Source organism: Setaria viridis, chromosome 5, assembly GCF_005286985.2.
Source record: "Setaria viridis chromosome 5, Setaria_viridis_v4.0, whole genome shotgun sequence".
In the NCBI taxonomy this organism is placed as follows: Eukaryota; Viridiplantae; Streptophyta; class Magnoliopsida; order Poales; family Poaceae; genus Setaria; species Setaria viridis.
The window spans coordinates 1,197,945-1,222,879 of NC_048267.2; the positions used below are offsets into that span (position 1 = coordinate 1,197,945).

The window sequence follows — 24,935 nt, forward strand, 5'->3', positions numbered from 1 at the left end:
CGCTCTAGATCTAGGCTAATCTGGGTACAGTTAACAAACTAACCTTTGTTACTCCACTGGCAGGCAGCCGGCTATAAATAGCGGCCCATTGCAATGATATGGAAGAGCCAAACCAAGCAGGCACAAGTTGTTGCTCTCCTCTCTCTCCCCCTCCCTATAGGCTGCTCACTCTAGTGCTCCACTATAAAACTGCAGAGGTAGAAAGGAGACTTTTCGAGCTCGAGCAATGGCGAAGCAGCAGCAGGAGGTGTACTTCGTGTTCATGAACTTTGACCCCGTCTACGAGCGCCTCAGAGCTGATCGGTAAGCCTAGGCCCAACTAAAAGTATTCCAGTGTTCAGTTGATGATGATCTTGATCGTCGTCAGTAGAATAGTTAGCGTATCGATCGAATGATCGTCATTAATAATGCAGTATGTCATTATTGTTATGCTCTGGTTCAGGTCCAAGGAAGGGTCGGCCACGCTGGACGCGTACCTGAGCCACAAGCACGACAAGCTTCTCGCCAAGCTCCTCCAACCCGACTCCTACCGGAAGAGGTCGTCGCTCGCCATTGTCGACGGCTTCGCCGTCGAGATAACTGAAGATCAGGTGACCTAGATAGAACCCCTACAAGCATGGCATCCTCATGTTTTCTTCTCTGATCAGCTGTGTTAATGCACATCACGACATTGGCAACAATGGTGCAGGCAAACGTTCTGAGATCGGCCAAGGAGGTGAGGGTGGTGGAGAAGAACCAGGAGCTCGCTTGACATCAGCTATGGCTATGGCTATGGCAGTCAAACGCCCGGGCCGGATTAGTTTTATGTATAGATGCTTTGGCATCAGATACGGCTATGCAGCTATATAAGCCTAGTTTACTAAGGCAAATGAGAGTCGTTGAGTTCTCCCTAGCTAGTCAGTCGCCTTTGCGCGTGTGCTGCTGTGTGTGTGAACTCCCATGGCTTTGTTGACTCCCAAGTCAAACTTAGCTGCTGCTGCTGCTACGTACTTATTGTAGTATAATATAGTATACTGGAGTAGTAGTTCTTAGGGTCTAATGATCATCAGAGGATCAGCGACTTTAAGACTGAACCCTGTAATGGCTATTAGCTATCATTATTAGTTAAGATAAGAAGCTATATTTTTCTGTCAAAACATTAGCAGTGCAGTGATGTATTGTTTCAGTGTGTTTATGCATGTGTGTGGCTTCAGTGGCTACTGAAAATTCCGAGAGGAAGCTCTGTATGGATATGTGCTACTCCCTACGTTTCAAATTATAGACCGTTTTAACTTTTCTAGATTCGTAGATATTATTATGCATTTAGAACAGCCTACAATTTGGAACGGAGGGAGTACACTACAGTATATGGATGCTTTGGGTGCCGATACATGGCAATAGCAAAATGTGATGGAGCGGTTTGAGGTCTTGATCAATGCACGGGTTGACTTGTTGAAACAAGACAAGAATTGAAGAGCGAACCTCTTGAGAAGATGATCAGATATGTTTCCTAATTTGCAGTTGCAAGCTTTCGAGGTCTAGATGGCAAAGCTCGATGCCTTTGGAAAAGCACATCTCTTCGTGATGCAAAAAAACTTGTGTGTGTATCTAGGGAGAATGGAGACGATGACGGAAGCAGTACGTACGTGCGTGTGTGTAGATAGATCGGTACACGTGGAAGCAGTTTCATTCGAGAGACTGCATGTAGCTTGTGTAATATCTATCTATTTTAAATATTTTATTAAATATGCATGTTCATACACATTCACACTCACCTCTACGAGCGTATGCACGCACGGGGCACCGCGTTCAAAAAATTACAAGCTCTTATACGTAGAGATCAATGGACTATAGTTTCTGATATTCCACTCGAAAAAGAAGACGGATCGTCCGAACATCATGTAAAGCTCTTGTCCGCCTAGCTAGATAATTACTATATACATGCCTACAATGACGGATTATGAAAAACATACTCTTTCCATTCTAAATTGTAAGTCGTTTAGGTTTTTCTAGATTCATAGATTTTATTATGTATCTAGATATAGTATATGTTTAGATGCATAATAATATTTATGAATCTAGAAGAGCTTAAATTACTTACAATTTGGAACGGAGAGACTAGCATCTCTAGGATGTGTAGAGGTATGGACATATGTCTGCTGCCGGAGCTGTAGCCCACACAGGGCTCCTGGATGGATAGAGAAGCACAGTCCATCGCACTATTGATCGAGATGCTTGGCCAGTGACACGATCAATATCATATATGCTAACTTTCAATTTTTCTTAAATCTTCAGCTGGACAAAATCTTCATTTTGCCAAAAAATTTACTAATATTTTGTTGTAAAATATTGACAATTAAAATAGCAAAAAAAAGGCATACTTGCATGAGACTTACATTTAGAAAAAAAATCATGTCATTTTCAAATATCCAAACCCAAGATATAGAAATTCATTTGTGATCAAAGTTTAAAAATAATCAACTTAAGGCAACCCAAAATTTATAGCTAGACGGATATTTTTATATAAATATATCCCTTTGGTACGAATTTGGCATAGTGTCAGTTTTCGCACGCATCCTAGCCTGTCCTTCAAGATGCTATAACTGGCAGCTTTTGACTGATGACTTTCTTTTGAGTTGTTCAGGGCGAAGCCTTGAATGATCCAACGTATAGATGACACGTTAGCACGGTGACAAGTGCTCAGTGAAAGGCTCGATGGCACGGAATGAAGACAAGTTAATCCCAAACCAATAAGAATTTTTTTTTTTGAAAGCCAAACCAATAAGAATTAGATACGTGCAGCTGTAGTGGGGTTATTAAAACAACTTCATTGACAATGTAGCCAGAAACCTGCACCGTGCATGTCCAAGCTTTGAAAGTCTGAAGAATGCTGTCACCAAGCTGCTACTAGTACTTGTCTATTAGTATCTTCATTTTTTTTTGACTTTGTCCTCCCTTTGCGTATGTACCAATCCCATCCTACGCGTCTGTAGGGGGGGGGGGGGGGACATAATCCACGTCTGCAAGGAGAAAAAAAAAATGAAAATCGATCCGTATAAAAAAAATAGGAGGACAAAATCAATCCATTATCATTGACGATTCACAACTTTGATCTTGACAAGGATCACACCGTAGCTAGTAGACCGCATCACATTCACATGGACCAAGTAGTCGATAAAAGATGGTGCAAGGTTAACCAAGTCCATTGTAAAGTCGGGCATCCATCCATTGGTCAGCACAGTGAAGATCCGTTTGGATCCAGGTGCTAATAGGCGAAAAGTTTAGTACTTTCTTACATTAGTCTATATAAACATAAGTAGTAAATTTTAGCCCACCCTCTAAAAATATAAATTAATTAATAGAGATATGCTAATGACATGTGAAAAAGATAAAAAGAAAGAGAGAAAAGGAAGATGAGGAGATAAGGTGTGCTAAAAGGAACATTTCATAGATTTTGCTCTATCCATATCCATTAGATATATCTCCAAAGGGGAGTGCTAATAGGTGGAAGTAGTAAAACTTTAGCTAAGTTAAATTTTAGCACTTGCTAAATAGAGTCTAAGCCAGGTCAGCTCGCCGGCCAACGTGTCACTTTGGTCAGGCCAAAACCGTGGGGCGACTGTATAGCAAGTGGTTTATAAAAATTTAGATCGGAGGGGTTATTATTAAAATTTAGTTTTAAAGGGTTAAAATTTAAAAAATCCTTGCTTGGTTACTCTTCCTGCTCTCATGGTCGTCTCCCCCTCTCGTAACACGACAGCGACGAGGGAAGCTTCTTCCTTAGCGACTAACCAATAGCCAAATCCTCCTTTAAAATCTGATGCTCGGCCGGGTCCATTTCGCTGGCTAGCTTTCCTTCAGCTCCCGTCCCGACCCCCCTGGCTACAGCCCGTCCCGTCGAGCCACAGCGACGAACAAATGGCCCGCGCCGGCGCAGCCGTCGTCCTCGCCCTCGCCGTCTGCTGCCTCCTGGTGGCCCCCGCCCCGGCGCGCCGCCCCGCCGACCGCGAGGCGGCCGCCGAGCCGCTGCGGCCCAAGCCGGCGGTGGCCGCGGACTGCGCCGATGCGGCCGAAGCTGAACAGGGGTCCGCGCTCGCCGTGCCCGAGCAGGAGGACCCCGCCCGCGACGAGGAGCCCCGGCGGCGGTCCTCCTCCCTGCTCTGCCTCGTCTTTCGGTGCGGCGGCGAGCCGGCGGGCCTGAACGGCGCGTTGGTGGCCCGGGGCAGCTCCGAGGAGCCGCAGGTGCTGGACGATGGGACCTGGCGGGCGGTGGAGGGGAAGGCGGAGGCGGAGGACGAGGACGAGCGGCCGTACGAGACGGACTGGGACTCTGACTGCGACTCCGACGACGAGGGCGAAGAAGACGGCGTCTTGGGGTGGCTCTGGAGGCTGGCTGATCGCTTCTGGTTTCTCATCGATCCCAGCCAGCCATGAGCCATGGCCGCCGATAGACGTGCTCCGGCAGCTTGATCCTTGTCTGGCGCGTGTACTGTATAACCTATTACGAGCAGATCATAGCAGCAAACACCACTCTTTGTACAAAAGGTTATATTGATGGAATAAATACTACACCTGTGTTTTTGTAATTGTATGGATGGATCAAACAAAGTTTCAAACCGTTGCTGTCACATGATTAAATTCAACAGAAAGAGGTTTAACCGTGTAAGAACGAACCTGGTAGAAATTGTTAGCACGAAAAGATTTGTAGCTTATTCAAGCCTACTAACGTACAGGGTCATACAACATGCTTCCCAGCACAAACACGCCTGAAACATCAAATTACAGGCATAATCCGGAATGCGAAGAAAAAAAATGTGTGACAATCAAGTTCATAGATTCTGCTGCTCATCCTACAATAGCCAGTGATATTAGGAAGACAACATATATGGTTTGTAAGAAAAGATATCTGCCAATACAGACTGAAACCGCAGAAATCTGGACAGGCAATTCTACTTCTCCTCCTCGAAGTCATACTTGTAGCCATCGGAATCATCATCGGAGGAGGTGAGGAACTCAGATTCAGATTCATCAGAGCCGATTTCGATATCGTAGTCGTCTTTTGTATGAGCAAGGCTGAAACCACTCATCTCGTTCCTCCCGTCATCCTCGTTGATGAACTCCAGACCGTATACTGCATCTCTATGCTTCACAACCAGCCAGCGAAGCAGCCTGTCCTCCTTGTTCAGATAGTGGAGTTCTTGCGTGAAGGTAGGTGGAACCATCATGGTCATTTGCATAAGCTGGCCCTGTAAATGGGACAACAATCATTAAGACATCTACACAAGAGCAGGTTCACGTAAACAAATATGTGCTCAACGAAACAAATAAATATACTCCTACGTGATATCACTTTTCGCCATCCAGGCAATAGGTTTGAACAAAACTTGGCAATGGTTTAAGCTCCATCGTTAGCAGGCGATAACTGAAAGCATTCATTGCGCCCCTATCAGCTGCTTTAGCCATTCTACATTATCTGCTCTGCTGTTCAGCAAATCCTTAGCAGCTAAAGTCACAACAGTGTCTAAAGTTTACCCCTAAAGCAGCGATATATTTTTATTTTTGCTAGTAAATCAGCTCATCACAAAGTATCACCATTAATCATGCATGAAGCACAAACACTAAAATTTTTATTTAACATGTCAACTCCATTTATTAGCAGCCAATGATTGTTAGAAGAATTTTCGTTGCCTTTTTTTAGCCACAGTATGTCATAGGCAACCCATTTGCAAATTATGCATCATTTGCAGAATTCAAAAACACACAGGCCTGACATTCTCTAAAGCTATAACAGCGTAATTTTCTTTCTAATCGAAAGTAGCAAATCTGTCCCAGACTTACTATTACTCTATTATCATATATGTGTGTTTAAAGAGAATGAATCAAGCATGACAGACAAGTCTACCAGAGGACAACTGAGGATCGCATTATACAAAGCTCACAGTGACCATGAAAAATGTCAGAAAGTCATACTGATACTGCCACCCTAGACCCAACAGGACCTTGTCAAACTAAAATCCATCACAACTGCATACAAGCTGGAAGCTACAGACAGAACATATGGTGTCTAAAGGTCGATGCAGCACAGCAATGTTTACTCTTGACTTCTACAAGACACTAAAGGTAAAACTCAAATGTTTATATCACAATAAATGCATGAACTCCATGTTTTAAAACACGAAACTCAGAATAGTACTAAATCTTCCCAATGTAAGAGGATTGGATGTGTTTACACAACAAATCGTTAAAACAAAAAACTACAGTACTTACTAACAATCATCTGATCTTGAAAATGAAGATTTTAAGGAGCAAACTGAACCAAAGAGTTGAAGTCATTGTCTTCACAAGTTACACGGGTGAAGACTTGGTTGGAGGACTTCCAAAAGCTGGCAAGGGATGATTCGCAGGAAGACTTCATGTAGCCGCAGTTCTATGTCTTTTGCTGTAGTAGTGGTCTTGGCAGGTCTTTTGGCTGAATAACCTCTATTGTAAGCTGGAGAATCGGTTCTAACAAAACCTTATATGCTTTCTATAAAAGCAGGGAAACCTATCTAAAAAAAACAGTCGGCTGATCTTGGAATGTTTGGTAGAAAGCTATATATAGCATACTAAACTGATTGATCAGTATCTTGTGACAAACTGTGAAGCCATACTTAAACTTTTGGCCACAACTTGATCTGAATTTTTTAAAAAAATGCTATAGCAAAACAAAGGCCTCACAGCACAGAGATGTAATACCCCAAACCTTTGCTAAATGATATGGATAATCAAATTGACGTGCCTAACTCAAAAGGCAATATAAAGTTTTGGTATACAGCACTGGAGAGTGGTACAGAAGGTCCAACATTAAATTTCGAAGTTGTTTAGTTGAGCATAGTTGAAATGATATCCTGTCATGTGAGACAATGCTTTTTGGATACAGTTCTGAACTTTCCAAGACCTAATTGTTGTATGCAACATAGTTTGCTAGCTTCCAATTGAAGCAGGTCCAAGATTAGGCCTTTGGTCTGGGAACAAAAAGGCTAGCAGGCTGAGAAGCATAGCTCTTAATGCAAAGTAAAAACCTAAACATACTCGGAACTGATGAATTGTTTATCATCTTCGTTATATGCATGTTGCTGTACTGACAACACTTACGTCCCGCTAAGTGAAAGATCTGAGCCTTTTGTGATAAAAGGCGTGGTCAAATAATTGTATAAACAGACTTCCAAAATATGGACCACACAGAAAACCATTATGAATCCCCCGTCATTCCACACGTAATATGGCTCGAGGAACATGTTTTGTTCAGGTCATTAATAGTTCCATACAGTATGTACGGGAAAAACCTGTTGAGTTGCATATTGCTATCTGAGGTGCTCCATCTCTCCATCAGGGGATCATGATTTTGGACTCCAGAACACTAGGTGAATGAACAGTTACAACGACACTAAAATCTTCACTAAAGAACGATTCCAAATTTGAAGAATCCTACAGTAAAAAAAATCTATTTGAGCATTTCATCGAACACGTCAAAGGCACCATCGACCACCAAATCTAATTTCCAAAACCCCCGAACCCACCGTCCGCTTAGGCATTTCGTCGAACACCATTCCATCAACACATCTATCTAGCCGGGCACACCGGAGCTCGGCTGCTCCGCGACGGTCACAAATGAGAGAAGAGGATCGGGATTAAAGAACAACGAATCGTACGGGTGCGGCGGACCTGGTAGTGGCGGCCGTCGAGCTTCTTGATGCCGTAGCCGAGCTGCACCTTTCCGAAGGACTTGACGTCGGTGACGACCCCGTTGCGCTGGTACGCGCGGCGCGCCACCCGCGCCACCAGCTCCGACATGGCCTCCCTGGTGACCAGCGGCTTCACCAGCAGCATGCAGTCGTACAGCGGCATCTCTCTTACCGGACGAGGGCAGGAGCCGAAGTATTCTCCCTCCTCCTGCCCGATGTGATCCCGCGCCTGGCGTTTGCTCTTCGCTGCCGCCGCCGCCGCCGCCGCCGCTTGAGCTTTGCGTCCGACGATCCGAACTGGGGTTGCCTTGGAGTTTTGCTAGTTGGGCCTTAGTATGTCAATGGGCTGATTGGTTGGGTTTGGCACAACGAGCCTGGTGGCAAGGCCCAGTTGCTTCCGTGACCGGAAAATCAGAGTTGTACTGGGCCGCTAACAGATTATGACGATGAGGAGTGACATGGGCCTAAGTTTCTTGGTGTGGCGCAACGGCCCTGCAAAAGTGCCAAGATTTAACATATTTGATTTGAAAAACATGGGTCTTAATTCATGAGACTGCCAAGATTTGACACTTATAGTAACTGAGAGATGGATCAAGGTGTCAAATCTTGAAGGCTTACTAATTGCTACTCCTCTAGCAAAGGTGAAATGATCGCTGTTACGGCTTACGAGCATGGTTTGTGACACTTTCTTAGCACACAACACTGTTCCAGAATTGGCCGTGTGTAGTCACCAGCTGAACGCCTGAGCCTACGTGTGGACCGGATCAGTAGGGACAGGAATGCGAAATGCACTAGCAAGGGAGGGATTGGTGAGCGAGTGACGCTAACCCAAAGCTACGCTACTTTGCCAGACAACAAAAGCCTAAAGCCGTCGCTTTCCGATCCCTGGGGGAGGCATGGTGGCGAGCATATCCCCGGGGCCCACCCGCCGGATCCGTCCACCCCTCCGACGAGTGACGCCTGCGGTGGCCACGCTCCCTCGCCGTCGCCGTGCCTGTGCCGCGCGCTGTGTGGAACTGTGCTCTCTTCTCCCTTGTCAAACTGCCGCCGTCTTCTAGCTTACTTTAATTAGACTCTGAATGATGGTTGAATGATGCATGAACGAACCATCAGATCCGCGTCATCCTTGTGGTTATATTACGTCCTAATCCGCCGTGTCAGTCTGACAGACGAGACGACTGCTATGCTATGAGGTCTGACGAATGATGCTGCGGCTCAAACGACGCGGCCGGCCGGGGAGATGGACGAACGGCAAACGGCTCGCCGGAGCAGGCCGATCGAGCAGACTCAGGGCCCTGGACAGTGGCAGTAGTGGCAAGAAGGTCCCGGTCGATGCGAATGCGATACTGTGCTGGCTTCTCACTCACGTCACGCTCGGGTGGATCCCGTGCTCCCGGCCGTCGTATTCGTCTCCTCTGCCCCGCGCGGCCACATGATGCCCGGCAAGCAAGCACACGACTCGTATATGGCTGGGGCCCGCCATCGTTTTCCCTCCCCACGAACGCACGCCCGCCCGCCTCGGCGGCCACGTGAATATCTCGCGCCGAGACATGGCCACGCCGGGAGAGCGAGAGCGAGGTGGTGGCGCAGCGCAGAGAGCGACGCCGCGGAGAAAAGGAACAAGCCCTGTCCGCCTCGCCGTCGCTTTTTGCGATGGCCGGCCCCTCTTGACGGGTCGCAAGGGCCAAGCATGCATGGTAGATTGGTAGGGGCGGCGTAGGGCCCGTCGCCGCCTCCGCCTTCCGTCCCACTGCCACTGGGGCACGGGTAGATCGGCCGCCGGTTCACCACGTCCCGCCCGGCGACCGGCGGGCCAGACGACAGGCGTCGAGCTCTGTCACGGCACTGCGCGTGAAACCCACACGCACTAGCAGCGGGTGCTAATGTGCTATGAGCTAGCTTAGCTTGCTGTTCGATGATGACGACGGTTCTTGTCCGAGCCTCTAGTTTGTACGAGCTGAAAGAAATGGCCGTGCCATTTGGCCATTTTCCATCGGGCTCGTCAGTAATAATTGAGCTAAGGAAAAGGTCAAGCACAGGAACATGATATGATCCTGCGGTACAGTGTGATATGTCCCCTTTCCTTTTCATTTTTTTGATCTGGATGATGGAGTACAGTAGTACGTCTCAAGTCTTCCACTTTCTCTCTCTTCACTAAAAATTTAACAAAAATGAAAATGTCTCGACATGTATCATTTTTTCTCAACTTGTGCAATGGAGTGGCTCGTACTTTTCCAATAATTGGAGCTGGAGAGGGGTTGGTCATGTGAGTGTGGTAGCAGGACCACTAGCTCACTCGCTCAGCTCGAGTAGCTCGCCGGACGGATGACGCTGCCAGGCATCTCTCTGTCGGTACTAGGTTTGTTGCGAAATTATTGATGGTTTGTTGGGATTTTTCGGGGGGCACGACGTATAATTATGATTGATTGATCTCTTTGTTTCAAGTTTAAGCCAACAACTCTACGATCCCTGAATAATGGATAATCCATTTTCAGCAGTCCCCCACTCAGCCACGCATACTTAAAAGTAGCATCTTTTTCCCTACCAAATACACACAATAATATACCTTCTCGGTTTCAAATTATAGCTCGTTTTGACTTATACATAATTTTTATAATTTTTTCTAGACATAATGTAAATCTAAATGTATAGAAAAACTACGTATATAGAAAATCTAAAATAATCTATAATTTGGAACGGACGGAGCATTTATCGGTGTTGTTTCTGAGCTCCTGGTACGATTGAAGCACAGTCTGCTGGAATCCTGACGATGGAATCTGCACAGGTAGGTATTGGCCATGTTACTGTCTACTGGAAGATAAAAGTCAGCGTAAATCTGCAGGAACAACCCTGACGTCTAGCTGATGAAATCGATCCTGCATATATATCCTTATCTTCCCAGCATGAACTTCATATCTCATCTCTTTTCACAAAGAAAATATCCTTCATCTAGACAGTTGTGTAGTCTCTACTCTCTACTGCCTGACGGCTGAGAGCAACCCAAGAATTTTGACCTTGACCTGCTGCATGCCGGCCAGTACAATACAGCTTCTCCCAATAGTTATCCAGCCAGCGCTAGCTACTCGTTTCGTCTCCCCGAAAACGACCGGACGTGGACGGCACAGGAAACGCTGTCGTGGCCGCGGTGGCAGTCACTCGCGCGGGCATCAGGTTCCGGCCGGCGAGATTCCCAGTGGGCGCCGCCGCCGCCTGCGGAGACGGCTGGTGAGCTGCCGCAGCTTTCGTGGCGAGGCCGGCGACGGCGAGAGGTCGTCAGCTGTCGCCGCCACGTTCGCCGAGGCACTGGTTGTTGGTGGGCACGGGCCTCTGCTGGTCACTGATCGGCCTGCCACACCAAACCCATCGGCAGCCCTGCATGAAGGCATCTCTGCTTTCCGCTGGCTTTTCTTCGCCAATGGCAGGAGGCAAAAAGATCTGAATCCAGTGTACCAGTGTATGTGCGGCGGCAGATCTGAATCTGATGAGAGGGGTTTGTCACGCTCACAGGACTTCTGTTGGCACTTGGCACCGAGAGCTAGCTCTTGCGAAATGAATTTCAGTTGCAGGCTTAAACCTTCTTTCTCGTTCAAGAACTGTGTGCACAGTCACGCACGTCTTGATTGGCGATCGGAAAAAGTCACCAAAAGAAGAAGAAAAAAATGTGAGATACATGTGATGCAGGCACTTTCTAGCCTCCTAGGTTTTATGATTGAGGATAGGTTTTATGATTGAGGAAAGCAGCGAGGTTACGTTGTCATCCAGTGTGAAACTGTCACAAACTCAAGACTTGCATTTTCGAGTACGGTAGGTGTTGAGCAAGTTTGTGCATATACTAAAATAAAATTTTGTGCTATACGCTGAGATGAAGTTATATGATTTACAATAATTACATTCATTTACTAATAAGTATCTAATTAATCTATGGTTTTTTTTCTCACGGCATCCATTGGTTTGAGAACCATTTTTTTTTCGCTAGATCTTTCCTTCCTCGTCATCCTTCGTTTTCTCTTTCTTAGCCCTCCTATTTGGTTCGCGCTGTATCCCTATTTGGACAATAGACCGCAATTGCATCATTCTTTATCAAAACTAGTTAGCAACTCCTCCATTACTGCAAGATAGGGGTGAACACATGATTCGTCATTACGTCGTTTATCAAAGCTAGTAGCCTCGTCCAGTCGCGCCTTCACCTTATAATAGTACTAGGGTGCCACGGCACAAGTTCCTCACCTCTCAGCCGCTGCTTGCACGATCTTACACCATATTCCTATTTTTCATGTGGTCTATGACATATATACGTTCGCCACCCTACCATTGGGCGCGATATTCTCTACATCCATACAACGATGATAACGGAATTTATACAAACGCATATATACAAATACAAATATGGATAGTTATTTTTTCTCGGGTTCAAATTCGGATGCGAATAGTGTTAGATAATGCTAGATATTGAGATCTATCCTATTTGCATATTATATGTTCAGCTTTAAGTATTCGGATACGGATAGGATACGGATATTAAATATCGGGATGCTGTGTGGACTAATATCCATACCATTTTCACACTGCCATGACGTCTCCTGTAGCAACCTACAATGTTTTTAAATTTTCTCTTATTAAATCCTCTTCAACTTTTGATTTTAAAATGTACTAATAATATCATTTCCCCCTCTAAACAATCATTTATCGAGGTTTTTAGCTGTGTTTTTAGATAAGTACAAAAGCCCATTTGTCCTCTCCCTTCTAATATAACACCTCTGCCCCAGAAGCAAACGGTGCGGCAGCGTTCACGCCAGTCGCGAGTCACCACACCAACCTGTATCTCGTGTCTCTGAGCCGCCCATCAGTTCGTCGGCCCTCATGGGCGGCGAGGTTTAGAGGCGGGGGCGCAGAGGAGCATCCAGGGCTCCCGTCAGTTTCCCAGTGGTTACCGTGTTCGCGTCCGGCCGCCTGTCTTGTCTCATCCGCCGCCGGGCACTCCCCGGTGCCCTCCGACGCGTTCTCTTCTCCTGTTCATCCCTGCCCTGCCTTACTGCCTTCACCGCTGTCTTTCCTTTCTTGTCCCGTTCACCCCGCTCTCTCTCTCTCTCTCTCTCTCTCTCTCTCTCTCTCTGGCGGCGAGCCGGCGACGACTGGGCGAGCGCCGCCGCCGCCCTACGCCAGGTGCCCAGGTCTTCGTCGGGCTCTTCACCGGCGACGAGCACACACCAGGTATGCCCACCCCTTCTCTTCCCTTCTTGCTGTGCGAAACCGAGCACCCAGACCGTAATGTAAGCTATTTGTATTCGGATCTTGACTCGCTACAACCCAGTGTTGGGGAAGCTCCTCACACCCGAATCCTGGAAACACACGCGCAGCACAGCAGCCGCAGCGGACGAGCTCGTCTTCCCCAACCCCCGCAACGGCTCCGACGAGGTTAGTGTTCGGGATTTGGTTTCGGGGTTGGGGTTGGGGGTTCACCGGAATTCGGCGGCCTTAGAAGAAAGCTTTGGACGGCAGGACGGCTCGGCGGTGGTGGCGGGCGCGGGGGCGGCGAGGGCAAAGGCCGCGGTAACGCCGCCGGCCGGGGCGGCGGTGGATGTCCGGTGGGCGGAAATTATCTGGAGTACGGGGCTGTTTGGTTGCCGGCCACGGTTTGCCACGCCTAAGGTTAGGTGTTTGCCAAACTGTGGCTTGCCACAATCTGTGGTAAAATTAGACTGCTTGGTTCACAGCCAAAGTTTGGCAAATTTATGTGGCTGCTGTTTGGATAGCTCCCACAAATATTTGATAAAAACTACCGTACTACTTAATTAGTTAAAATTACGGTAACATTACCTGCTCTTGTTCTCTCATGAAACAAACAACATTTCAACAGTAGATTCTAATTAAGCGGCAAGATGCATATGTTTTGACAACTGCAGATCCTGCTAAGCAAGTAAGCCCCATCTTCATCTTAAGAAAAAAGAATGGAAGCTTATCATGGTCCATGGATAAGCTTCAGAAATCCACACTTCTCACAACCGCATCCCTCAAAACAAAAATCAGTTACTAAATCTGACCGAACCTCTTGATGCTGATTTCCTGGTTCGAGATCCAAATCTAAGCATCGATTAGAAAAGGGGATGTAGGAGGTGGCGGGACTGCAGGTATAAGCAGGCAAGGCAGAGGGTCGTCGTAGGTGGTGGCTGCTCACCTGACCGCTCGGTCACTGCTGCGGATGACCACCAAAGATGCGTGGCTGTCAACTTGACTGCTCGAGCGCTGCCGCTGGTGACCATCGTGGATGTGTGAGGCCGTCCAGTTCACCGCTCCGGTGCTGCCTTAGACGCGCGCTGGGTCAATGCTGTCCGGGGAGGGCGCAGCTCGCACAGGTGAGTACTTCCGCTTGGCGCCTCTTGTAGCCGGCGGCAGCCATGGCACGGTGGTGACTGCGGTCGACAAATGAGAGAAAATAGAATGGAAGGTGACAGGTGACTACACAGTAGATGGGGAATCTTTTAAGACATCTGCGCGCCACAGGTGGTGTGGCGGACGAAAATCACGCCACACATTTGACGCGGAAAACGGTGGCGACCTCTGTTCGGAGGTGTGGCGAGCCTTACTTGAAGCATGAACCAAGCACTGACCTAAACACCCGTGGCAAGCCTAACTTTAGGTGTGGCAAACCGTGGCCGGGAACCAAACACCCCCTACATGTGCTCAGCCATCTCCTCTACTGGGTCCGCCCCTGCATCCTTTTATTTCCTTTTCTCCTTTCCCGTTTCCGTGTAAAGTCAGAATCTTTATCAAGGCTTAGATTCTGCGACAATTTTTTAGCGCAATTCTTGTTCCTCCTGCAAACAGCATCTCTTTGAAATCCTTATGGGAATCTTGCCTTCGAAATTTGTACTTCGTCTAAGGGCAATTCTTACTTTAAGGGGGAATCCTTCTGAACCTACTGCGCTTGGTAAGATGGTATTTTTTTCTTCCCGATTGTACTAAACTAATTGTATCTTTCTTGATGGGCTGAGTAACCCGGGGCCCTTTGTGTTTTTTAACAATCTTTTTGTTTGTTTCCTTACCTTTCCAAAGTTCTTGGCAATTCCTTTGAGAGGCATTATTATAATCTTACTTTTTTTAAATGGATGTTGAGCACAACTAGTGCTAGTTTTTTTCTCCCTCAAAGCTAGAGCTAGTCTCCGACTGACAGAATAACTATTAAACTTAGTGTTGCATTGTTGTCCAGTAGTCTAAGGTTTACTGTTTTTTAAAACATCTATCTGGTTCCAATAATATCTTGATGCTGTGGTATGAATATGCATTATATTCCCTCTATCAAGCTGCTTGCTACTACGGTGCCATATCTTACTATACATTTTTCCCCTAAAGAATGGGATAAACTGAGCATACCAATTGCAAAACAAGTGTTCTTTTTTTCCCCTGAGGTGCGGTGGTTTTATGGTTATTTTCTCCCTAGTGAAGTATTAAACCATTTTATATGAAACCAAGCATAATCATTGTTATACTTTTTTTATCAGGCTCCTAGGACGAGGTCTTTTTATGTTATAAGCTGCAATGAAGGATTCTCAGGTGAGTTTGCCCGCTATTGCCTTCAGTCATTCATTCTTTAGAATAAACATGATTGCTGGTTGATTTTATAGATCGTAAGTGCATGTTTTTTCCCTTTATGCTAAACAGTTATTTTTCTTAAAGTTTTTCGGTAATCGGATATTTCTGTGGGTAGCCAGACCTAAACAGGAGCATGTACACAAAATTTGCACTTAAATCTAAAGAGAATAGTATTGCACTGATGCTTTGGATCTATGCATTTAGAAATTGTGGCATTGATCATGAGATTGTTGCCATTTCGTTTGAATGATACATTCTTTAATGCCAAGGCCTCTGTTTTTTTACTTGAACAATTTGTGCTTTAATGCTGAGGCCTCTGTTTTTTTTACTTGAACAATTTGTGCTTTAATGCTGAGGCCTCTGTTTTTATTTGCAATGGACTGATGTTGCTTTCAACACTGCCATTTACCCACTTAAGGACTTTTTCTACAGGATATTCAGAGCACGACAGAGTTGCAGTCATCAAAACAAGGTACTAATGAAGTGCAGAGTCAGCAACCAAATCCAATGGCCACTGATGCTCCTGCAGGAGATTCTGGTTCCCTGTCAGTAGCTAGTAATGACAATAAGAAGGTCTCTCGTGAAGACATTGAACTTGTAAGTTTTCTAGCTACCAAATGGCATCCCTCTACAACGACAATTTTACACTTTGGCCAATGAACTGAACTTTACATCCTGTTGCAGGTACAGAATTTGATAGAGCGCTGTCTACAGCTATACATGAACAAAGGAGAAGTTGTTAGAACTCTTTCTACTCGCGCAAGAATAGAACCTGGCTTCACTACCTTAGGTGATGTTCGCACATTCTGTTGGTGATGGTATTCATGTTCATGTATCTTTATAATTACTAGTTTTGTCTCCACAATGGGCTTCTGGTAGGACATTTATGTCGATCTCTGTTTTGTTTTCACATGAATTAAGCATAGGATAGGGAAAATATTGTATCACTGCTTGAAGTATCAACCTTTTATCTTAATCTTAAAATAGCCATGCTCCATCACGTTAATGACCAAAATTTTCTCATCATAACTTCGCAGTTTCTCCTTGATTTGTACAAATGAACACTTGTATATGCTTTCTGAACTCAATTTCTGGTAAACGGTGTATTATGATTACTAAGCATCTAGTTGTACCCATTTGAGTTCTCGAGTTCTAGTGCTCATTCTGTTTAATGTTTTCTTTGTGTTCAGTATGGCAGAAACTCGAAGAAGAGAACTCTGAGTTCTTTAGGGCTTACTATATACGGTTGAAATTGAAAAGGCAGATCATCTTGTTCAATCATTTATTGCAACACCAGTACAATTTAATGAAATATCCCGCACCTTCAAGTGTTCCATTGGCTCCAATACAAAATGGGATTCATCATATGCCAGGTAACATCCATGTTTGTAAGTCTATCCTGGAAAAGTGGCTAAATTAATAGGCTTCAGTTAAGATTTATATTTTTCATGGTCCCCTTAGATTTAGTGTACTGCCTTTGCCTTCGACTTGAGGTGCGCACATTTCTGTTAGAAGATTTCCTTCTCATTCTCAGTCTCACCCATTGGTGCAATGTAGGCAATTGTCATTCTACTGTTAATCTGTTATTCAAGAACGTGTTTGGTTTACACTGTTGATAAGTAAGCATTTACAGTCAGTGACTGGTTGCTGTATGTTAGTTAAATTCATATTCATTTCAGATTAATACTTCTATCCCTGCTTAGCGGAAAATACATTTATCCCTGTTTCATTTTATAAGCTGTGTTATTAAGATTTAAGTTTCCGCACAAAAATGCCTTGTTTCTAGCAACTCTTCACCATGGTTTTGCAATAACTTAACTGCAGCTTTCATTGACTGCTTTACACATTATAAAAGTACTGTTTCCGTTCTTTTTTGACGAACACCTGGTCCCTGTGCAGTTAGCAATCTACCAATGGGGTATCCAGTACTTCAACAGCCTATGATGCCTGCTCCAGGCCAGCCTCACATAGATCCAATGGCCTGTGGTCTGTCCAGTGGTCATGTAGTGAATGGAATCCCTGCGCCAGGTGGTTATCATCCAATTCGCATGAACTCTGGAAATGAGTAAGTATTACCATTATCTCAGTTTTCGATTCCGACTTCTGGACTTCTTTTCGCATTATGAGTTGTGCCTATTTAAGCATGTTCCTGAGTATAATTTACACATGCTGGAATAGTTGAAGCATGCATGCATTTACCACTTTACGCATGCTGGAGTGCAGTTTCTAAGCCTACTTTAAGAAGTTATATGTCAGTAGTTTGTTAGTAATGCACAATCAAATTTCTACAGAACACATGTTTACTACACACAGTTTGCACCTTGAAGTAATGACACAAGTTGCTGTCCACTGGTTTGCTGAGTTGACTGCACCATCTCCTTGTCAGGCTGATTATCCTGTTTACTTATATGCTATCCCTTGTTTGATGTCTTCTAAATAAATTAGGCATTAATTATTTTTCTGCGAATACATTTGTCATCCTTAGATTGGTTTTGTTGCTCAATGAACTTGTGGAAATTTATGTCTACAGTTGGTCCCCTCCCCCCCTCCTTTTCTGCTGTGGGCGTACTCTGTTCACATACTTGACTCTAATGTTGCTGCAGCATGGCTGTGGACAATGGTGTGGCGGAAGCACCACATGCTGGTGTTACTGGCAGTGCTATGTCATCTGAGATGGCTGTGAGTCCCTCATCAGTGGCTTCAAGCAACCATGCTCCTTTTACACCATCGGAGATACCAGGGATGAACATGGATGTATCAGCCCTAGATTCGACATTTGGATCTGATGTAGGAAATGCCGGACCTCTGCAATTAGGACCAGATGGGTCGTCAAGAGACTCCATCAAATCCTTAGGGCAGCTCTGGAATTTCAGCCTTTCCGATCTAACAGCAGATTTGACAAGCTTGGGAGGTAATGTTCTGGAGAAGAAATTGACCTTATATTTTGTTTTTGTTAATCTTCACTTCATTGAATTACGAAGTTAGAGTTACTGATATTATATTCAGAACTAAAAGATATACTCTAGTTTTACCAGATAACTCTGTGCTACTGATTGTAGTAAAGAAATAGTCATTTGTGTGTGAAGAAAGTGGAAAGGAAAGCAAAAATAGGAAAAAAAACAGAGAGAGTAAAAAAACGGGGGTGTTGTAAAGGTGCGGCATCACTGTTTCCACGCGCTACATATGTTATTGGTAGAATCTTAAACCTAAACATCTAGTTTGTTAAATAAGTTAGCAATGATCTGTACCAGAACATTATAACTCGGTCAGTAGAAGATTCTGTGTGTATGGTACCCATGTATTATTCCTGGCTGATGAGTGAGATATCTGGTGCTATTCACATAAGATTTGGAAGCGCTGGAGAACTACGCCGGTACCCCTTTCCTGCCTTTGGATTCTGACATCTTACTTGATTCCCCTGATCAGGATGACATAGGTAATTGTTCTCCTTTGATGTATCTTGTTCATCTGCTGAATGTAGCATCCTACTGAACCATAATGTTTTCATGTTTCACCCTTTTTCCAGTTGAGTATTTTGCTGACGCCATCAACGGATCTCAATCAGATGAAGAGAAACCATAACGAAGCTAGTTTCATATCAATAGCCCCGTTCAGGTTCAGGAAGGACTGCTTGCCATCTCTCATGTAGTGTAAGTTTGCTGCGATGCCGCGGCAAATCTAACTGTGTATCCTCCCCCCACAGGTGGGGTATCTGCCACTAGATAATTTTGTAGTGGTTATTAAAATCCTAATTCTTTCGAATAAACAGTTGGTTGGTGTAGCCTTAGTCAGATAAAAGTCGCTGGCTGCGAATGGTGGGATGGAAAGTTTACAGTTTGTGACTGTCAAACCTTACCTCAGGAACTCTTCTTATTTGCTACAGAAGTAAACAGTACCCTTCCATTGCCTCTTGGGTTGTGTTTCACTTGCTACAGAAGAAATCTGGCTTCGTGGTTTGGAAGATTTTTCAGCACTTTATACGGGGTTCCAGCCGAAACCTTACATGTTTTATGTAAAATTCTATGGGGCAAGATGCTGAACGTTTATTGAACATGTATGCTATGGTGATCTGGCTGTAGATGGCATTGCTAGCTGACTGTTCCGAGACTGTTGGATAAAGGAACTGCAAGGAACGACTTATGCGTCCTACTCTGAACTCCTGCAGCACCAGAATTGTGAGAAGCGACATGGGCGAACGAATTCCTGCGTCCGTTTACGGCGCCCGGGCAGAAATCATGGGCTGGTCGCCGGCACGGGGCTCGTGGTCGATCGCAGCAACGAAATCAGGGGGTTTGTCGTCAACGGCTGCCTCGGCCCCTCACAATCACAAGAGTGCATGCACCCGTGAAGCTCCATGCTCCAGGGCGAGCGACCTGGGTGTGCTCTAGATCGATGTGACGCAGGAGCTCCTCCAATTCTGGACAAGTTGTCCACTCACTCAATCTCCCAGCACTGATTTCGTAGCAAATGAATGTCGTGAATTCTTTTGTGGAACTCAGAGAGGAGAAAGTAGGACTCCCTTCAGCATTGTCTACTTGTCTGCTTCAATTCAAGTACCGGAAAACAGGGCGCTTCACCCGTCCGGAACTGAAGGGCTCCTGTCCTGCCTGAGATGGTCACGTGCGTGCAACTCTGAACCGGAACTTGGTGGTGCATCTCGTGTCGTCTAGGCTCTGATCGTTCCAGAAGATCGTCATGCCACATTGCCACTTGTGCTCTAGTTACCTCAGCCACCACCACCTGCTCTCAGTCCCCAAGTCACATGCCGCGCAGGCGAGCACGCAAGAGAAGTGCTGACGGGTCTCGCGAGACTTTTTCACCTGGCGTACTGTCCCCTCGCGCGAGCTACCGGGGCCTTGTCGTCGTCGTCAACGGGATCGAAATCCCTGCATGTTTCATCGGCCTCTGCCGCCTCGACGCATCGCCACCAGGAATACCTGCAGGTTCGCAGCACGATTCAGGCAGCGCAACACAAGCAATTGGCCATTTGCCTCGCCACACGTACGCCTCCAGTAACAGCATACGTCTTCAGAGACCGACCGCTGTAACGTGGTCAACCCAACTGACGCCATTTCTCTGTTGGAGCACGCCACGGTTGATTCAGATTGTTCTGTGTTGTTCATGTTCATCGCTGCGTTTGCGGCCGAATCCCGCGCCCTTAATTTCTTCTTGGGGCATTGGACCCAATGCTGCTGCCCACTGCCGCCGGTCAAACCTTTTTCTAGCTTACTTCCAAGCGCTACGCATACAAGTTTCGGTTTCAGCAGCAAGGAAAGGAAATGAGCTTCCTTGCAGAAGAAACCAACAAGTGATAGAGGTGCCCATGTTACTCCTTCTGCTAGCTTACTTCAGCATGCAGACGCTTCTGTTGTTTTGTTTTTCTCTTCGAATAGGTTGGCTCCTGGACTTGAGAGAAATCAAGGCACAGGAAATATGCAGTCGGTAAATGTGTCCATCAGTTTCAGGGTTCAGCTGCCTGCAAACGGCCTCTGATTCCCTCTGCCAACTCCAAGCAACAAGGCTTCATCAGTTTCTCAGAAATGGACTTGCCCAGATGGGAATGGGCAGGGACCTGCACATGGGCACGGTTATGGCTCTACTCCTCTGCAGCAAGCTATTTTCATTTTAGACTTGGGGGCTCACAGGCTTATCTGCCACTGCCAGATGAACTGGAATTCCACAAATGCAGAGACGAACACAGCAAGTGCTATTTCCGGAGACAAAGATGCAAACCCGAAATCTGGACCATTGATTGTTCCCTAACGTTGCTGTGGGTTGCCGACCGTTTCCATTTTCGAATGGCCTATCCTAACGGAGACGGCTTGGATTGAGCGCAGAGAACGATTTCTACGCCAGAAAATGACCATCCAGACGTGCGTTTTTATTTGATTTGAGCTGCCATTTCTCAAATCTCAATGAACAGTTATCACCTGACAAGATTTTCAAAGGATCACAACAGAGCATGAAGATGACAAGTAGACTCGTCCAGGACTAGTGCCAAGTTTCCTGAAAGAAAGTACAGATGCAGTCAGCCTAGCCTTTCCGTGATCCTCGTCTCCATCGCGTCCCTTAATTCTTGGCCTCTTCCCCTTCCCCGAGCGCTATAAATACCGGCTCCTAAGCTTCCTCGGCTTCCATCCAAGGCAACACAGATCGAGCAGATCGCTCGCCCCGCTACCTTTCCTGTCGCGCACCGTGCCATTCCTCGGCTAGCTTCTGGGCAAGCCATGGCCAGTCGACGACGACGAGGAGGAGCGCGCGGCGTGGTCGGCAGAATGGCCGTCCTCGTCCTCGCCCTGGCGCTCGCCGCGGCGTCGGAGGTGGCGCGCGTGGCCGCCGCCGGGCACGACTACCGCCAGGCGCTGAGCAAGAGCATCCTCTACTTCGAGGCGCAGCGCTCCGGGCCGCTCCCCAGCGGCCAGAGGATCGCCTGGCGCGCCAACTCCGGCCTGCTCGACGGCAAGGCCAACGGGGTAGGTCTACCGGAGCGCTAACGGAGCAAGAAATCAAATTTGATCGATCCCAAACCCCAACCTGCTCTTCTTGGATCCTAGTTCCATCTTTGCATGAATGTTCCGAATTTGTTGGAAATCAAATCGACTATGGATTTCAGAACCAGCATTTACGCCTGCCTTATTTGATTTTCTCTCCGATCCCTGCCAGGTGGACCTCGTGGGGGGCTACTACGACGCCGGCGACAACGTCAAGTTCGGCCTGCCGATGGCGTTCACGGTGACCATGATGTCGTGGAGCGTCCTCGAGTACGGCGAGCAGATGGAGGCGGCCGGCGAGCTCGGCCACGCCACGGACGCCGTCAAGTGGGGCACGGACTACTTCGTCAAGGCGCACCCGGAGCCTAACGTGCTGTACGGAGAGGTCGGTTGGTCCCCCTACACCACGGCGCGTCGCCTGCTGGGCGGCGCTCCGCCGGCTGCCTCCCCCAGCGTGCTTGCTTTTGTCAACCCCTCTTAATCGAAGAGGCGGCGCACCTGCATGGCTGCATGCACCTGCAGTAGTAGTCGTTGGCTTTTTACTTTTACCTGGTCAGACGCAGATTTACCGTCCGTGTCGCAGTAAAAGAGTGCCAATTAGAATTTGAAAACTGATTAAACGGTAAACTTGACTGAGCTAACCGATTCAAACTCCACTAACAAATCAGCACGAAGAAGTAACTACCGCTGATGGTTTTTGCGGGTCACTGATCGATGATGTTCTCTCCCATGCATATGCAGGTCGGCGACGGTGACTCAGACCACGACTGCTGGCAGCGGCCGGAGGACATGACGACGAGCCGGCAGGCGTACCGGCTCGACCCCCAGCACCCCGGCTCCGAGCTCGCGGCGGAAACCGCCGCGGCAATGGCCGGGGCGTCGCTCGTGTTCCGCAGCTCCAACCCCGGCTACGCGAACCAACTCCTGCAACACTCCAAGCAGGTACTCCGATTACAAATGCTCATCGCTATCTTGAACGCATTCGATCGAAATGTGTTCATCCCTTGTTTGGTGCGTGCAGTTGTTTGATTTCGCCGACAAGTACCGGGGGCGCTACGACAGCAGCATCACCGTCGCGCGCAAGTACTATGCCTCGTCCAGCGGATACGGGGTAAGTTTTTGTCATGAACAATGCATATCGTGCAATCCTTGATGCACAAAAGTTATGGCCTCACATTTGGAGGTGCAGGACGAGCTGCTGTGGGCGGCGGCGTGGCTGTACGAGGCGACCGGCGACCGGCGTTACCTGGACTACCTGGCCAACAACGCCGACGCGCTGGGCGGCACGGGCTGGTCCATCAACCAGTTCGGCTGGGACGTCAAGTACCCCGGCGTGCAGATCCTGGCCGCGAAGTTCCTCCTCCAGGGCAAGGCCGGCGGCGCGCACGCCGACGTGCTGCGGCGATACAAGCAGAAGGCGGACCTCTTCGCGTGCTCCTGCCTCGGCAAGGGCGGCTCGAACAACGTCCGGCGGACGCCCGGCGGCATGATCTACCACCAGAGCTGGAACAACGTGCAGTTCGTCACCAGCGCGTCGTTCCTGCTGGCGGCGTACGCCGACCACCTCGCCGCCGCGCGCCAGGAGGCGCAGTGCCCGTCCGGCGGGGTGCGGCCGTCGGAGCTCCTCGCGTTCGCCAAGTCGCAGGTGGACTACATCCTCGGGAGCAACCCGAGGGCGACGAGCTACATGGTCGGATACGGCGCGACGTACCCGCGGCAGGCGCACCACCGCGGCGCGTCCATCGTGTCCATCAAGGCCGACCCCGCGTTCGTGAGCTGCCAGGCAGGATACAACAGCTGGTACCACCGCCGGGGAAGCAACCCGAACCTGCTCGTCGGCGCCACCGTCGGCGGCCCGGACGAGTACGACAACTTCGCCGACGAGAGGGACAACTACCAGCAGACCGAGGCCACCACCTACAACAACGCGCCGCTGATGGGCGTGCTCGCTCGACTCGCCGCCGGTCATGGCGGCGGCCGGTTTGGTCACTCGCTCGCTGATGGTTAGCTCATTCTGACCTTAGTTTGTCTGCGCGTGCTTTCTCACATACGAATCGATCGAGCCATGAATGAAGTCTCATTTGGTTTATGTTTCTTTGCTTGCAGAAGTTGATGCAACATCCATGAAGAGCGACAACAAGACCTCACTGCCATCTCCTTCTCCGGGTAATCATTCAACGTTCTTATTGTTGATCAATGCAGTAACTGAACATGAAAGAATCTTGTACCTAGTTGTTCTCAAGACAAGACAACCGTACGCGACTAATCCGAGTTTCATTCTGTGCATCCTGCAGCTGTTGAACACTACTCGCCCATCGAGATCGAGCAGAACGCGACGGCGTCGTGGACGGAGAGGAGCAAGACGTACCACCGGTACTCGGTGACGGTGACCAATAGGTCCCTCAAGACCGTCCACGAGCTCCACATCGGCATCTCCAAGCTCTACGGCCGGGTGTGGGGTGTTGACAAGGCGCGCTACGGCTACGTGTTCCCCAGCTGGTTGCAGTCGCTGCCCGCCGGCAAGAGCGCCGCGTTCGTGTACATCCAGGCCGCCCCGCCGGCGGATGTCTGGGTCACCGGCTACAAGCTCCTCTAGAACGGCAACCCCAGAGGCCTGGCGTGATGCATGAGACTTATCAACCATCAAGTGATGGATTAGTAGTGTTGTGTGTGTGGAAGGAGTGAAGGAAAGGTTCGTTAGACTGCAAGAGGGACAAAGAGTGATGGAGCTAGTAACATTCTCGGTCATCCTCATTGTCCCTTCAAACCAAGCAATCTACTAGAGCTAATCTGTGCTTGTGTGATGATTGAAAGTTAAACAGTAAGATGAATGATATGGTTGAGCCATATATAGGCTACAAAATGCGACATGTCGGAAGAAAATATACAATTGAGATTCCAAATAGATTGTGTATGGATATGTGCAGGGGTTTGATTCCTTCTTTGTCCTAATAGTTTAGTTAAGTTTTCTGCAGTCCGGAAGTTTTGAAAAAAAATTAAGCTGATAGTGGTGTGCTAAACCAGTAATAGGCAAAATTGAAGTGTTGGACCGATTTTTTCTTCTATTGTTTTGTGTAAAAAAAAATTGAGCCAAGTGCATGTCCCTTTGGAGGTAAACGGTTCTTAGCGCCGTAAAAAGTAGACACTACTT

General features: G+C 47.5%; 5 protein-coding genes across 8 annotated transcripts; 4 read left to right on the forward strand and 1 right to left on the reverse strand.

The window, feature by feature from the left end:
- Positions 1–91: 91 nt before the first annotated feature.
- Positions 92–1,136, forward strand: LOC117858145 (subtilisin-like protease SBT2.5). Its single transcript, XM_034741157.2, has 3 exons — positions 92–303; positions 443–590; positions 689–1,136. The coding sequence occupies exons 1-3, from the start codon at positions 227–229 to the stop codon at positions 749–751; spliced, it is 288 nt and encodes a 95-aa protein (XP_034597048.1). The 5' UTR covers positions 92–226; the 3' UTR covers positions 752–1,136.
- Positions 1,137–3,744: 2,608 nt separating this feature from the next.
- On the forward strand, positions 3,745–4,565 carry LOC140222952 (uncharacterized). Its single transcript, XM_072294169.1, has one exon. The coding sequence runs from the start codon at positions 3,898–3,900 to the stop codon at positions 4,411–4,413; it is 516 nt and encodes a 171-aa protein (XP_072150270.1). The 5' UTR covers positions 3,745–3,897; the 3' UTR covers positions 4,414–4,565.
- A 227-nt stretch (positions 4,566–4,792) lies between these two features.
- LOC117858695 (uncharacterized) lies at positions 4,793–8,023 on the reverse strand. Its single transcript, XM_034741816.2, has 2 exons — positions 7,684–8,023; positions 4,793–5,225 (listed from the first exon to the last, which is right to left on the reverse strand). The coding sequence occupies exons 1-2, from the start codon at positions 7,864–7,866 to the stop codon at positions 4,929–4,931; spliced, it is 480 nt and encodes a 159-aa protein (XP_034597707.1). The 5' UTR covers positions 7,867–8,023; the 3' UTR covers positions 4,793–4,928.
- Positions 8,024–12,465: 4,442 nt separating this feature from the next.
- On the forward strand, positions 12,466–19,201 carry LOC117855250 (uncharacterized). Of its 4 annotated transcripts, XM_034737561.2 has the most exons (10): positions 12,466–12,914; positions 13,015–13,118; positions 15,203–15,254; positions 15,726–15,890; positions 15,978–16,083; positions 16,484–16,666; positions 17,193–17,358; positions 17,897–18,204; positions 18,640–18,729; positions 18,820–19,201. In XM_034737561.2, the coding sequence occupies exons 3-10, from the start codon at positions 15,240–15,242 to the stop codon at positions 18,873–18,875; spliced, it is 1,089 nt and encodes a 362-aa protein (XP_034593452.1). In that variant the 5' UTR covers positions 12,466–12,914; positions 13,015–13,118; positions 15,203–15,239; the 3' UTR covers positions 18,876–19,201. The 4 variants fall into 4 exon arrangements, with proteins under 4 accessions (XP_034593452.1, XP_034593450.1, XP_034593453.1 ...); XM_034737559.2 differs by lacking the exon at positions 13,015–13,118; XM_034737562.2 differs by lacking the exons at positions 12,466–12,914; positions 13,015–13,118 and adding an exon at positions 13,286–13,352.
- A 154-nt stretch (positions 19,202–19,355) lies between these two features.
- LOC117855249 (endoglucanase 2) lies at positions 19,356–24,704 on the forward strand. The gene is made up of 7 exons (XM_034737558.2): positions 19,356–21,766; positions 21,957–22,169; positions 22,526–22,726; positions 22,806–22,895; positions 22,974–23,787; positions 23,891–23,950; positions 24,079–24,704. Exons 1-7 carry the CDS (start codon positions 21,521–21,523, stop codon positions 24,378–24,380), a joined length of 1,926 nt encoding a protein of 641 aa, XP_034593449.1. The 5' UTR covers positions 19,356–21,520; the 3' UTR covers positions 24,381–24,704.
- Positions 24,705–24,935: the final 231 nt, after the last annotated feature.